This window comes from Sturnus vulgaris, chromosome 6, assembly GCF_052056855.1.
Source record: "Sturnus vulgaris isolate bStuVul1 chromosome 6, bStuVul1.hap1, whole genome shotgun sequence".
In the NCBI taxonomy this organism is placed as follows: domain Eukaryota; kingdom Metazoa; phylum Chordata; class Aves; order Passeriformes; family Sturnidae; genus Sturnus; species Sturnus vulgaris.
This window is the reverse complement of record NC_142248.1, coordinates 37714700-37729795: the sequence shown is the minus strand read 5'-3', so window position 1 is coordinate 37729795 and position 15096 is coordinate 37714700. Positions and strand designations below refer to the sequence as shown.

General features: G+C 35.4%; 1 protein-coding gene across 2 annotated transcripts in view; it reads right to left on the bottom strand.

The window, feature by feature from the left end:
• The window catches only part of PPP2R5C (protein phosphatase 2 regulatory subunit B'gamma), a 76438-nt gene that overhangs the window by 16696 nt on the left and 44646 nt on the right, over nt 1-15096 (bottom strand). For both annotated transcript variants that reach the window (XM_014871955.2, XM_014871956.2), the window contains 5 exons: nt 10556-10755; nt 5374-5484; nt 4667-4759; nt 4441-4571; nt 1869-1928 (listed from right to left, as the gene is read on the bottom strand). In XM_014871955.2, coding sequence (XP_014727441.1) covers nt 1869-1928; nt 4441-4571; nt 4667-4759; nt 5374-5484; nt 10556-10755 — 595 coding nt within the window. The remainder of the gene's footprint in view (nt 1-1868; nt 1929-4440; nt 4572-4666; nt 4760-5373; nt 5485-10555; nt 10756-15096) is intronic.

The window sequence follows — 15096 nt, the reverse complement described above, 5'->3', positions numbered from 1 at the left end:
ACTTGTTTTCTAATACTTACAAATGAATAGAATAGTCAAATCAATGTCTGTCCATACCTTAACCAAGTTTTTCAGAAGTCTCAAATTCTTCTTCCAAGCTGCACACAACTGTACCTACAGTTCAGACTTCACCCTTCACTATGAACTACTACTCATTGTTTCAAAGCTTTGAATACACATCTCTCCCAGGTTCTTTATAGTATTAACAAGTGAAACAGACACTAAATGTAGAAGAGGTAATCCAGGACAGCAGACAAGTCAAAACATGACTTCTACTTAACTATTAGTATTTCTGCAAGGCCCTAGAGTACAACCAAACAACCCAACACAAGACATCCCAGTTAGAGCTGAGTGCAGGTGTAGCTCAGTACGGGGTCAATGGCACGTTTAACTAAATGCACAGTACTAGAACAAGAAGCTCTGTGTGAACAACATGATCAGTTAATCTTCTTAATTGACTGGACGAATTATCAATACAGAACAGTTACAGCACAGAAGTCTCATTGAGCTACTAGAAATTTTGATTTGGAAGCCTGAGGGGGTAAAAAATCCCCAAACCAAACCAACAACGTCACTTTTAAATTTGCAATACTTAAAGCTAACTGAACAAAACCAAGAATGAAAAAGCTAGTGACTCAATAACAGTTTAGAAAATTTAGCTCCATATTCTAGTACTTAAACTTTATAGTTTTCATGATGAGTTTTGATAAGCATTACTGGAGTACAGTGTGTTGAAGTACTGATGGACATGTAACTTCTTTAATCACTGAACTTTTAATTGAAAATTAAAGAACTATTCTGGGCAGGCATGTAGACCTAGGAAATTGTAAAACATCTTTCCAATTTCAACAGCCTTCTTGGCTGTATTAGAAACAGCATTGCCAGTAAGCTGAGCTAAGTGATCCTTCACCTCTGCTCAGCCCTGGTGAGACATCTGGTGTTTGTGTCCAGGACAGGAAGGATGCAGACATACTGGAGGAGTGCAGCAAAGTGCAATGAAGAGGCTGGAGCATCTGACATACACAGAGATGATGAAAAAGCTGTTTAGTTTGAAGCAGAGAAGGCTCAGGGGGATCTCGTCCATGTGTACAAATACATCACGGGATGGTGTGAAGAGTCAGATTATTTTTAGAAATGTGCATTGAAAGGGCAAGAGACAAATTGAAAGACGGGATATTTAATTCAAAGACAAGAAAAAAATCCTTTTTATTGGAGTGTGGTCAAACAAAATGAGAACCCATTGCCCAGAAAGGTTGGGGGGGAACGTCTTCATCCTTAGAGACACAAAGTCTGACCAGACACAACCCTGAGCAACCTGCTCCTGCTAATCTGTTACTTTCATGTGCAAAGATACGGAAATACCATAAAGTAATCCTAACTGAGCTTTTGCAGTGTATTAATGTATTAAAAAAATGCCAAAGGCTTGCACATGGATTACAGAAATCAGTTAATAAAGAACTCACTAGTTTCAATGAAGCTGTCAGCTTTAAATCGTAACATTTTAGTGTCAAAGGCTTACAGATACATCACTGAAGTCTGAGAAATTATGGGGTTAGTAAAATGAGATTTCTGAAGTTTCATAACCTGTGCTTCCTTTATTTACTCACTATGTGTTCAGTGAAGAATTTTTAATACATTTCAACTCACTACATTTTATTGGTAGTTGCTTCACAACTAATGTTAATTACAAGGATCCTAAGCAGAAAATAAGACCTAAAAAACAGGATTGCAAAAATTGTCATATCCCAAAATATTGCCACAAGGTTCAGTTTTTTTTCTCTTTCTACAATCTTACAGAAAAACCTTTTGATTTTTGAAGTCTACTCTTAAAACCATGTGAATTTAATGAAACAAAACCTAGAACTTACCTTCCCAGTATTTCCAGTAATTCTGCTATGCCATTGTGATGCTCTGTTTCATAAATAAACCTAAAAAATGAAACATTTTATTAGGTTACTGCTGAAGAGAGATACAAATCTAATATAAGATTCCCATCTAAAATTACAGATAGCCTTGACCCCAAATATTTTAGTCACTCAGTAAAAAGAAAGCAAAGAGACCTAGTGGAAAAGAAACTTTGTGGAAACAAAAGTCACTAGCACAATTAGCTGCTTTCAACCTTCACATCTGCTTGCTCTTTTCTCCCACATTTAACAAAGCAACCTACACTCAAGCTTTTCCCAATACTCATATTTTATGTCATTTTAATAATGCAAAACTGAACACAGCAAATAACATTTTAAACATTAAAATAACACAAGAGTATCTAGCATAATTAAATGCCATGACTCAACCTCCTATAGCAAATGCAAGCACAAGGTGTTCAAACAGTTACTACATCTGGATGTAAAAAGCTTTTTGGCATCACAGATCTCTGTGCATACAAAAGGCTTGTAATGAACAAAGGAAGTCACATTTTCCTGAATCTTCTTTTGACAGAGCACTGTAATTTACCAGGCAGTCATCTTTTCAGTCTCCTTTACCAGAGTGCAAATTTATTGACAAAGTTCTATGCATGGCTTCAAGTAATGTGCAGAGTTATAAAAATTTATACTTAGGAGAAAACAATTCCACTAATTTGATAACATTTTTTTATGTGGAAATTTGTCATAGGCTAACATATTAACAGCTACTTTTAATCCAGAATATTTGAAGCAAATATTTAAAGTTTTTAATCTTTAAAGACCCTTTCCATATAATTCAGGACAACAATTCCAAGCAAAATTAAACACACTGACTCGAAAAGTTTTTGATTTAATTAATAGGCACATACAGGTTTAATAATTTTTTTAAAAAGTATTTCATTTTAGGGGAAAAAATAGATTAATGCACTATGAGGAAAGAATTAATGTAATTCAGGTCAATGATGAAAAAACAAATGAAGGCCTCACATCTCTTAGGTAAGGACAGTAATAAACTGACAACATGAAGGTATAAGTATATGAATATGAAATGTTTTTAAAGCTGTACACATATTTTAAGAGTTTATCATTTCACACAGCCCAATTCACTAATTCAAGACAGAAGCTGGAACAACTTCCTTCCTTGGTGATCCCCAAGTACATCAGTTTACATTTGGATGCAAAATTTTTAAACTTGAAGCTCCTAAATATTATACAGCTAAGTCAGCTTTTCTCTAAGTTTGTGGTTGGCTTTTCTTTTTCTCCCACAACTTCATAGCTGTGCAAATTATATAATCTCCCATATACAAGTCAGATTGAAAACTCTCTAATACAAACTATACAAAGTAGATCTAAAGACCAGATTATTTTTAGTCTTCCAAAAACTTAGCACCAGAACTATCTGTATTTGAAGACTTTGCTTCCATCTCTGAAAGTGAAGTGCGAGAGGTGGCAAATAAAAACAGTTTTCAGAAGTGCATATAATGTGCTATGATGCTGTTTTACCATCTGGTTCAGATATTTGACCAAATTATTCATTTTGAATTTAATTTAATAAAATCCATGGGGAATTTACTAATATGTGGGGGGAAAAAAATCTGCATCTTTAAGATTCACCTGTACTTTTTCCTTGGGATATACTGGCTCTTCACTTGTCCTGTGAAGTCAACTTCCAGTTGACTGCAAGACAGTACAGGCTCACTAATTATTTAAAAGTAGCTCCTCTGTATCCCTTCCAAAGGCTCAGTTGTTGCCACAGGCAGGGAAGTTCAGCTCCCTCTACAGCTGGTACTGCCAGGTGCCATTCATGATATGGCACTGAGGGCCTGGCAGCTTCTTGTTACTGTCTTAAAGAGGTAGCACCACACATTCATTTTGGGATGAAAAGAGTGGCAGAGAAGGAGCATGATGGAAGGAGTGTAAAACTGATATACAACATTATTATTTGCAGAAAAGCAAAGAATAACAAAAATAAAAAAATTAAAACAGGCACTACAATCTTGCATTCATACTGGATGTAACAGCAGTAAAAACACACTTCCAAAGAACTTCGTTATTACAGGGGATTAATTTTTCATCTTAATTTTTTTGGTACCAGTGATAACACTACAGTTCATTCTATGGCAAGAAACAAATATTTTACAAGAGGTCAACTGCACACATCAATTCTGAGGAAAGAAGAGGCAGCAAACATGCTCCTTCAAGCAAATTACAGATCTCTCAGTCATTCAATTCCAGCCCATTTTCTGCATTATAAAGAATTACACCTTATTAAGGTGTTAATGTAATACAAAAAAGCTTCCCACAAAGATACCAAACCACTCACTAAATCATACACTAACTCAAATTTCAACTGCCAGATTTATGTCATGTGCAAGACTACCCTGATTTAAATTTCCCAGAGTGATATTAATTATTATTAGAAGTAGCAATATTGAGTATAAACATATTAAGAACTTTAAAAATTGCTAGCAGTGTCTTGGAGTGTTTTAACTGCATACCTGATCCCATGTACCATAATACAAAGATGTTGACATACCTATAAAATATATTATTAATTTGTTTCCGGATGTAAGCTCTTAAGCCTAAGAATTTCCCATATATTCTGTGAAGAGTTGTTTTAAGAAAATCTCTTTCACGAGGATCTTCACTGTCAAAGAGCTCTAAAAGCTGAAAAGAAGGAAAAAAGATGCACTTTAACTGAATCTAATGCATTGTAAAAATAATTTAGAACTTGAAGTTAAAAAAATCTTTTTTTACCTCACCTGTAATACAAACTTCTGATCAATATATTTCTTAGCTATATTAGGTTGAAAATCTGGAGATTCTAAAAACCTTAAGAAAAATTCATAAACGAGCTGGAAAAAACAAACAACAAAAAGCCCAGTATTAGTCTTTTGAACAAGAACCATTTTATAAGCATCACATTACTAAAACTGCTGATTAGTTGCTCAGAACTGCAAAATGTTTCTAGTTATATTTATCTATATAACACACAGTAAAGCTTTGCTCTTGCTCTCCTGACAAATTACAAGAACTTGAGGTTCTTTAAAGTGCACAAATTCTGCTGAGCTCCATCACTACACTTTACTTTAATGACACACAGTAATCTAATATTTATCATGCCCAGAAGTACATGTTCTAAGAAGTCTCTGTTCTCCACTGTTTGTCACGGTACCTCTGAAAGCTAAAGCTGTGCCAGAGCCAGATGAAAGCATTCACAGTGACAAATAGAAGCTCGTTTAAAATCTCAGCAGTTACATCTCTACCACAAGAAACAATGAGCCTTTAACCTATAGCAACTGATTTTTAAAAAAGATTTTCAGTTTTAACTCAAGAAACACATTTTAAAAATTACATAGGAAAGGAATTGATTTGAGATAAACACATAACATAAATAATTTAAAACAGATAAATAATTTAATGTCAAAATTCTCTTATAGACTGTGATGTCTCAGCCTCCATGAAGTACCTGTAGATGAGGCCAAGCAGCTTCTAAGGTTGGTTCATCTTCCTCTGGATCAAATTCTGCTCCCGTTGGATTGGAAGATGGTGGTAATGTTCGAAACATATTAACTGCAAACTAAAATTACATGTGCATTTAAGAACTCTGAAAGAACTAAATGACTAAAATAAAAGACTTCCAAGATGGGTTTGACTAAGAATTCTTTACATTAACTATTTTAATTAACATTTGCAAAAATACAAGCTGTAACAGTGAGGATCATTCATACTTCTTTAAATAGTTCAAACTTGGAGAATACTTTACCACAGTTAATACTCTGAAGCACAAAACTACTGTCAGGATGTGTTTTATAAGGATACTGCTCTGATCTCTCTATGCAGACATGTATGTAAAATGTTTACACAAACATTCTTATATATACACACTACTTACGGCCTTGCAGCAACCTGCAAAAGTGTAAGTCAGAAGTACAGATGTAAACCAAAGATAACTCACATTTATTCTCCTCTGTAAAATATTCGTTTCATTTCACATAGTGGCTGCACACATATGGGAACACTTCCAAATCAAATTCCACAACACCACCATCCCCAGTGGTATTTCTCTTAAACCATGTCCATATACCTGACATTACAGAGCATTGAAGGTGGAGAACTATACACCCTAATCCTTTCAGTATTTGAATTCTGAACCCACTGAAAAACATTTAGCATCCTCATAGAAATGGATCAGTCTACAAGCATGAACTATTTTTCAAGTTGTTGATACACATGAATTTTAGTGTTTCCAAGGGCTTGTCTGAATACAAGGGCCAAGGAGCATATGTATGTGCTGTCCTGCCATCTCCCATCTGACAGATGGCTGAGCAGACAGTGGGAGGCAGTATCAAATTGCATCAGCTAAATCTGCAAGGCTTACATTATATTCCCATGAGGGAAAAGTCATCCTGATGCTCTGTTTTTCTGCATAATATTCTTTCATTCAAGCAACTGAGACACAGGTCTGATACACACCAAGACTGACATGTCAGAGTAATTACTACTGCAGAGCATTAAAAGTAAAGCTGATATATCTTTATGTTCCCCTTTAAAAAAGCATGGACATGAAGTGATTAACCACTTCTGACCTTTAAAAAGTATGATGAAATTTTGCAATAATCAGTGATCTTCTAAGAAAACAAATCCAGGAAGACTAGACTGGAAATTTAAAACTTGCTAAGGTTGTTGAACAAATGGAAGAAGAAGAAGTTCTTAAAGAATTCTTTAAGTCTCAGGCTCTTACTATAAAAAAAAGAACATCTGGGTCATGTCAGGTGTTAGCAACAAAGTGTTGTACTATGTATTTCTGAAAACAGAAATTAGATTAAAAACCTAGAGAGTATTTTTTTCCATGAGAAACAGAACAAGCAAAGCCTGATGTGATCTGTTTAGCATTTTATATCCTTGACCAACAGAACACAAAACTGCTCAAATCATGCTGCAGGATCTTGCATTGAAAGCACAAACCTCTCTGGTCTATTAAGCTGCTGAGGTTTAGGAAAATTTATAATGAATTAGTATCAATGAGTCCTTTATCCATCAAACGGTTGATCTTTTTTCTAACTTCTCAGTTTTTGACCAAAAAGATAAGACACAATCTCCAAAGCCTGATCTCTAAGGCAAATTTCCCACACAAGTGTAAGTAAACGCAGCATAGCTGAAAAACATTCCCTTCTCTAGCTCCTCTAACTACCAACAAAATTCCATAAGACGCCCCCAAACTTATGAAATTAGAGTCTTTATGAACACTGCCCTAGTGTGCCAAAATTCTGTCAGTGCTGCCAGCACTAACAACACTTGACTTCAAAGGACATAACAGGAGGATGGGAGAACAAAAAAAGGAAAAGAAAACAACCTGCATTTTTACTGGTTCAGGGGCTTTTCTGTAATGGCAGTCATGAACCCTGCTTTTCTTGTGGCCCATTTCATACAATATGAGAATATTTTCAAGCAAGTAGGCATCAGAGATACTACACATTTTCTCCTCCCTTTTGCTGAGCAGCCTGAGTGAAGCCTGACGTGAACAGCTCTGAATGAAGAGGCACATAAATTGAATGTCTGTGCCTTCTGTATTCATATGAAGAAAACCAACCTTATAGTTAATAGAGCAACAAACAACACACTTCTACTCACAGCAATCCCTCTTATTCTAGAGCAAAGACAGAAAACACAAGTGCAATGCCTCTTCAAAAACAAAAAGAAAAAAAACCAACCAAAAAACTAACAAAACCTCAAGCTGACATGGGTATAACTAAGTATGTAGTTTTAATAATGCATGAAAAGTTGCACTGAAAACCACTTCAATTGCTGAATAAAATTAGATCCACTCCTATATACAGAAAAGTAGTATTACCCTATGTGCTAATGCACAACTGAATATTCTCATAAAGCCCTGCTTTCTTCTAAAGTCAAGCTAAAAAAGGGATATATTGTTTTCTAAGTGAGAATCTGCAATGGGTGCTTTTCATCACAAAACCCTAAATACATCATGTACACTTACAAAATTTACTCAGACATTTGCCTACACATTTTATAGTTTTGAGAAGAGGTACTTAACTATATTACACTTAGGAAATGCAAGTTGTATAACAAGCAGTTAATAAAACATTTCCTTTTTCATCATATCTTTGCTTAGAAATATAAAATGAATTTGAAGAACATATCAGCTGGCTCTTTGAGGAAGAAAGGGAAAATACTCTTGAATCAACTCTGAACGTAGAACATTAAATCCATTGAAGAAATTAATTTCCCATACCTTTTGAAAAAAAGACTTAGGCTTAACACTAAATTATTAGCTAAGCCATTAGATGAATATATAGCTTAAAGAAAAGATCTTACTATAATTTAGTCCAGGATACTTAAAGTTTAAAAAAAAAAAAGAAAAAGAAAAAAGGGTGGGGTGGATAGACATGACATGAACATTAAGAATATAAAAAAGAATTAAATTGTAAGGTAAATGTTTCTTTTGTCATAGAGAGAGAATGTTTGAAACTATGGAAAAGGAAACATTATTTTATTTCTAATAAATAAATAACCTGTGAAATTCAGTGTTGTAAGTGATTGGCCCAACTCAATAACACCAAACAGAACTTAGACACACACATGTACACATGTACATACACAAGCAAGTAACCTCCAAGCTGTGAAGTCTGGCAGAACAACATAGCAAAATCCCTATTTCCCTGCCAACTCCACAAACTTTCCAAACTGAGAATCATTCTCAAATGTGAGTATTTCTTGATCCTCGTAACTTTACTGAAAATGAGATTCCTTACTAATATAATTCAGTGGCAGTAGCAGCACAGAATTTACTAATCTTTCTTGAAAGAATTCTAAAGTACATGAAGACATTACATTTATTTTCCTTAAAATCCTCACAATCTATTCAGATATACGTCTAGAATTAAGCAAACGTACACGACAATCTACACATACATGCCTAAAGGGAAGATCATAACACTACTGGAGAAAGAGTACAGTTGTTTTAACAAATGACCAAGGAAAAAAACCACTATCTGAATTTAACCTCAAAATACTAGCCCAGGTGGCCTCACTGACAGTGTCTCTCATAATGCTATGTAAAACCCCTGCAAGGAAACCCCACACCCTTTAGACCTTTGCACACAAAAAGAATGTTAAATTCACCAAAAGAATTTTTGAACACTGCACGCTACCAGCAAAACACTGGCAACCAAGAGGCAGCCAAATTCTGCTGTGTTCAAGTGACCAAAGTGCAGACTTGGTTACCACTGGGTGCATCTGAAAGCAAAGAAAGTATACATTCTTCTTAGGCAAATGTACTCCAGCCATAACTGTTTGGTGGAGGAAGATAATGCAGGCACAGAAAGCACAAGCAATGAACTAGGGGCAGCCAGCACCAATGTCTGACATTGGTATTCAAGAACTCATAATGAACTCCACTCTACCCAAAGAAAGTCTCAGTAAGCTTATTCTCTTTCACATCTCTCCTTACAACTGTGTCAAATACTCCAAAACAAGCAATCAAATAGAAAAAAACCCCAGAGATATAAATAAGTTATCTAAACATGGGAAAAGCCATGATCCCACATCTCCTCATTAACCATTCTCAATGCTCTGGGAACATGTTTGACATCCAGAGTTATGTGTAATCCTCATATACTCAGAAGTTCTCATGAAAATAACTTCTGTCTCAAACACTTATGGCTGATTTAGATAACAATCTTCATCATAAGCATCATGTTACATACTATAAATCCTTAGAATCTTTGAAGAAGCTTCGAGGTCTCTGATTTGCAGGAGGACCACTAAGTTCACATTTATGTTAAAGAAGCACTCTTTTCTCAACCCACAGAAAATAAAAACCATCCTGTTGCACACAGCCAAGAGCTTCTTGTAGGCTTATTAGTCAGGAATTTCAAAAGACACTTTCTGTTCTCAGGGTTTTGCAGACAACAGCTACAGACCTCAACCCAACTGCTACTCCAAGCCACTGGTGTCTGGTCACCACCACAAAAAGAGCTGAAAGACTCTGCTGTCACTTCGTGGCCTCCTCCTCTGGAGAGGACTTACACACAACAGAAGAATAAGCTAAGTCTAAGTCTAGCTAGCCAGGATTTGAATAGTGAGCAGGGAGGGACAACGCAGGTTTGAATGGTTCACGTGACTTGTTCCAGCAGAAACCTCATCTGCCATCCTGTGTACTTAAAAAAGTCTGACTCACTTTCTCACCTCTGAACACAGAATAAAATCAGTCTTTGGTACTTAACAGGATTACAAGTTTCAAGTTTGCACAGGTGATCTTAATGCTAATCTTCCAATTTTTTAAAATTTCAGTTTTACAACTTATATGTTTTTTAAACAGTTATATATATATATATATATACGTATGGAATTATTTAACTTCCCTCCATTATAAATACAAGATTTTATTTTTACCAAGCTAAACCATCATCTAATTCTGCTTCATATATGTGTCTAGTTTCTGTCTTACAAAAAAGAAAAATCAACACTGGCAATAAAATTTCAAAGCCCTGTTATTCTTTCACAGATGTGCAAACATAACTTATCTTTTTTGAATATTTCAGCAAAATTTCTTAAGATAAATTGATACAGCTGAAGAAGCAATATCGAATTATAAAACAGCAAATTCTCATTGTTAAATCACTTACCATATGTACTACTTCAGGGTAAATGGGTTCCGTAATCACATTGCGATTGTGTGTGATATATTCTACCATTTCACTTAAAGCTGCTCGTTTTACTTCCTTCCACTTTAGGTCACTTAGTGGATCAGAAACAAAGTCAAAAAGTACACAACATTGTCGTAACTTCTGGATAAAAAGCTTTTCTTGATCCGCTGGAGGAACATCTGAAAAGTGAAAATAATTATATAATGTTCAAATTATACTGTAGTGGATTCACTGCCCTCCCCATTTTTACTTTGTGAAACACAGGTATAGAAGTGTTTAAGATTACAAGCAAACTTTCTAAATCTTCACACAACTTTTCACGAATATCATGTTCCAGTGTATGAACCCCACTGAAATACTCTGTACATGTCAGGATGATTAAAAAAATTGCAACAATGATGCAAACTTGCCCTTGCCAGAAAAAGACACTGCATAAAAAAACACATACTTGAAAAAATGCCGGCATGTGCTTTGTGTTTTGCTTAAGTAATCCCATGAGCCATTAAAATGATGGATATATGTGAGATTACAAATTATACACAGCAAAAACTTCCAGAATCAGGACTTGAATATTTAGGAAATACTAGATAACTGGCCAGAGGTAAAGAAAGCAGTACCATGCTTTGACTGCAGCAAAACCTCGTGTCCAATTAAAATGGTCACATGATTACAGCATGAAGCTTAAGACATAAATGTGAACACACCACAGAGAGTCTGCATAAGTTTATACCATAACACATTTTATGTTTCTGCATAATGACTTTTTTATTTTTAGATACGAACTACTAAGGCAGTAATAGCATGTTAAAAAATAGGACTAGATTAACTTCGTAAATAGTTCTGCAATTTACTCCCACTTCTTCTTCCAGTTGATGACTTTTTCTTCAGAGTACCACAAAATGCTAGCATTTTCTTACACAAGCAGCAAGAGCTGCCATCCAAGTATTTCAAGTGGTATTACTGAATACAAGCACATGTGTATGTACAATCTAACTGAATGTGCAACAGATCTACAGTCCAGTTGTTTAAATACCAGTTGCTCTCCTTATAAGTGCCTGAAAATCCTCCTATGATAACAAAGCTGAAACAGCTCCTCTCTCTCGAAGTTGCTTTCCACAGTATTTTTGATATAATAAAGGAAGGCTTATTTGGTTTAAAAGAACTGGCAATTTTTTTAAAGTTACATGCGCCTAATTGCTCTGAAGAATAATTCCAGTAAGAAAACACTGTATAGTAATAGCCCTGAAGAACATAGAGAATAAAAATGTAGCCTTCATGAAAGAAACCACAACCAGTCAGGCTTTGGTGTCACCAAGACACCAGAGACAGGGCAGAATTCTAGAAGAAGAAAGAAGGTGCTAGGTAACAGGTGTCCCTACGCAGAGCAACAACTTTCTGACAAATGAACCAGAATTTCATTCAGTCCAGTGCTGCGAACAAAGCCACACAAATTTTGTATCTGAATACCCATGCTTTTGTTTATTTGAATTAAAATCTAAAATAATGAATAATTTCTCCTGAGAAAATATCAAAAAGTAATTAATTCAGAATTTGCATACTGAAAGCCAGCCAAATTTATGACCTGAATGTAAAAAAGACTCAGACATACAAAGTGGTTGGAGTGGTTATCTTTCTCCAACTAACTGTAAAATGGAAAGTGGTTCAACCTGAAGCATAACAGTTACACTTAGGGATACTGTGCTATGAATGTACACTCCACAAAATCCAAAGCCTAAATACAGACTATAATTATACATGTAATGGACATACAATTACAATGATTACAGTACACTAACCTTAAAAGAGGAAGCATTAAAGATGTAATTAACACTAACAGTGAAAGTTAAAGACTGACAACTAAGAAGGTCAAGAAACATCTTCAGCTAGGCAAGCCACCTACCTTGCCATTTATTCTGAGGTGGCTTAATTATTTTAAGTGCCTTAGTCATCGTCATTATTTGAGAAGTGTTCCTTATACAGACTAAGAACCACACATATTTCTAACGAACTGTGTTTTGTTTATTTGGGTGAGACATAACCCCCTCCTTTAGGATTGTTAGTCCACAGCCTTCAAGCGTCTGGACCTCACATCTCTTCTAGTACTTTGTGTGGAGTAGTTGCCTTGAAAGCAGGATCATCCCTACTTTTAAGGTTTGAAAGGATGATTTCAGCATGATACTAAGCAGAAATAGTTAAGAAGATGACTTAAGCAGCCCATAATTTTTGTGCAGAGCATGTGTGCACACCTGTGAGCAACTCTGGGACACCCAGCAAGTCATTTATCCATTTGCCAGTGACTATCTGGCTCTGTTCTTTCAATTACTGCACGCAGATTTCCACATCACCTTCCAGTCATATTAAGTGATAACCCTTCACCTCCATTTGCTTAATTAGCTGGCATATTTGAAGAGAAAGCCACTAGAGAAAAAAATTCCTTACTTGTGCAACTCTGGCACTCCATTTCCCAATGATTGTGGGAAGGTCACAATTATTCAGAAGCTACTCCTTAAAATGACACCAGAACTGATACTTAGAGCTATTCACTGGGCAACGTTTTTTTTTTTTTAAAAAAACCTCAAACATCATCACTCCGAATCAAACCAAACCCCCATATACTCTTCTCCCCTTCCCCAACTGGTAGCAACGATTCATGTAATTTTCACAGGACTTACTTCTAAACAGTAGCAGTAGAATAATCTTTTTTATTCACTCCAAACACTTATCCCTGTCAGTACTCATACCTTGAGTATTTTTTTTTGCTCTTCTACTGGAACAGGAGCACAGTTTGTTGTAATCTCAAAGAAGGTCAGTCCTATATTTGCATTGAATGTACATCAGTTCCTGACACAGCTTTACAGAATTCTGTTATGGCATATTTTATGCCTAAGCCTGCATCCTATTGTTCTATACACTGGAAAGAGTATCAAAAAATGGTAGGTATTATGAAAGCAAGGTATGTCTTGGGACAGAAGTATCAGTTTTTTACCTTGCTTTGGCTGTTCAGAGGTTTTTTCCCTTACAATCACAGGATAACTGTTGGACCAAGTTATACAACCTACAGATATGCAAGCTCTGCCCCTTCTGTTTTAACAGTATCAATACAGAAATTCACTATAAAATTTTCAGCATCATATTAACCTGTGGCCTTGCCAGACTTTTCTGTATACCGGTGAGTATAAAATAAGCTACTTTCCACTTTATAACTGACACTAGCTGTGCTTTTACTATCGGATTAACTAGATCAATATCTCACTCTGAAAGGCAGCACTTCCAGTCCGTATTTCCCTTTGAAACAGCCAGGTAAAAATCAAAGGTACTCAGCTACCAAGCACCTTAGCAGAACACAAATAATTGGCCGGAAAAGTTTAAATTTGAATACTCAAATCTGTATGGAAACAGATTCTCTGGAAGCTTCAGGCATGGCTTCAGCAATTCTAACTGTGTGAGTTCACTGCAAACAAATTTCACACTGGTAGCTGTCCTTGACCTCACATGCTTCTCAGCCCGGATGTGGCACTGGTTTGTATCCAGGAGCTACCACCCCACCCTTTCTTTTGCAATGTATAGACCAGCTAAAGAACTGAAACACATGAACATTCTAAAAAATCACGATGTCTTCACATTAAAACAAATTTTTCCTGTTTCTTAAGAAAATTAGCTAAAGTAAAAATAAACCAGAAAACACTGAAGTTCGTGTTTTCAGTGCCTGAGCTTATGTATTCTATTCTATTCTATTCTATTCTATTCTATTCTATTCTATTCTATTCTATTCTATTCTATTCTATTCTATTCTATTCTATTCTATTCTATTCTATTCTATTCTATTCTATTCTATTCTATTCTATTCCATAGCTTCAGTATTCTATGACACACAAGTATTTTTGCCATGTAGGGATCTTACTGTTTTCTCAATTATATTTTTTATGTTCCTTCAAATCTTGAAGTTGCATTTTTAGTTTTGTGTTGCAATTGTGATATCACAGGGCACTGATGACAGATCCATCCCCTACCTTTTTCATTGAAGTCCATTTTTCTGTGACAACACTGTAATGTAATAGTTGCTGAATGAGGACAAAAGGCAAGGCAGGGTAAGTGGGTGACCCAGAGATGTCACATAAAACAGCTGATTTATACTACAGATTGGAACTGAAATAAGGTTGAATTTCAAGTTTTAGGTCATATTCTGACACAGAGAAGAGCTGACACAATTCCTACCACAAAACACAATTTGTGGCCAGTGAAACTCACTCTGTTACATCATTTTAAAAGCAGAAAACAAGAGATATGGCTAACAAATATAAATATAAAAATATAAATTCAGAAGGCAAGATTCATCTCAGTTGTGTGAATATTTTTTTTACTCATATATAAAATCTTAGCAGAGATACCAGATTTGGTTGGCTGACAGGTCCCTATCTCATTGAAAGAAAAGTAGCTCTTTTTTCTTTAAAACTATCAGATACCCAGAGCTACCAATCAAGACTATGCCCACATAGTAAATAAAACTCCTCTCCTTTTAA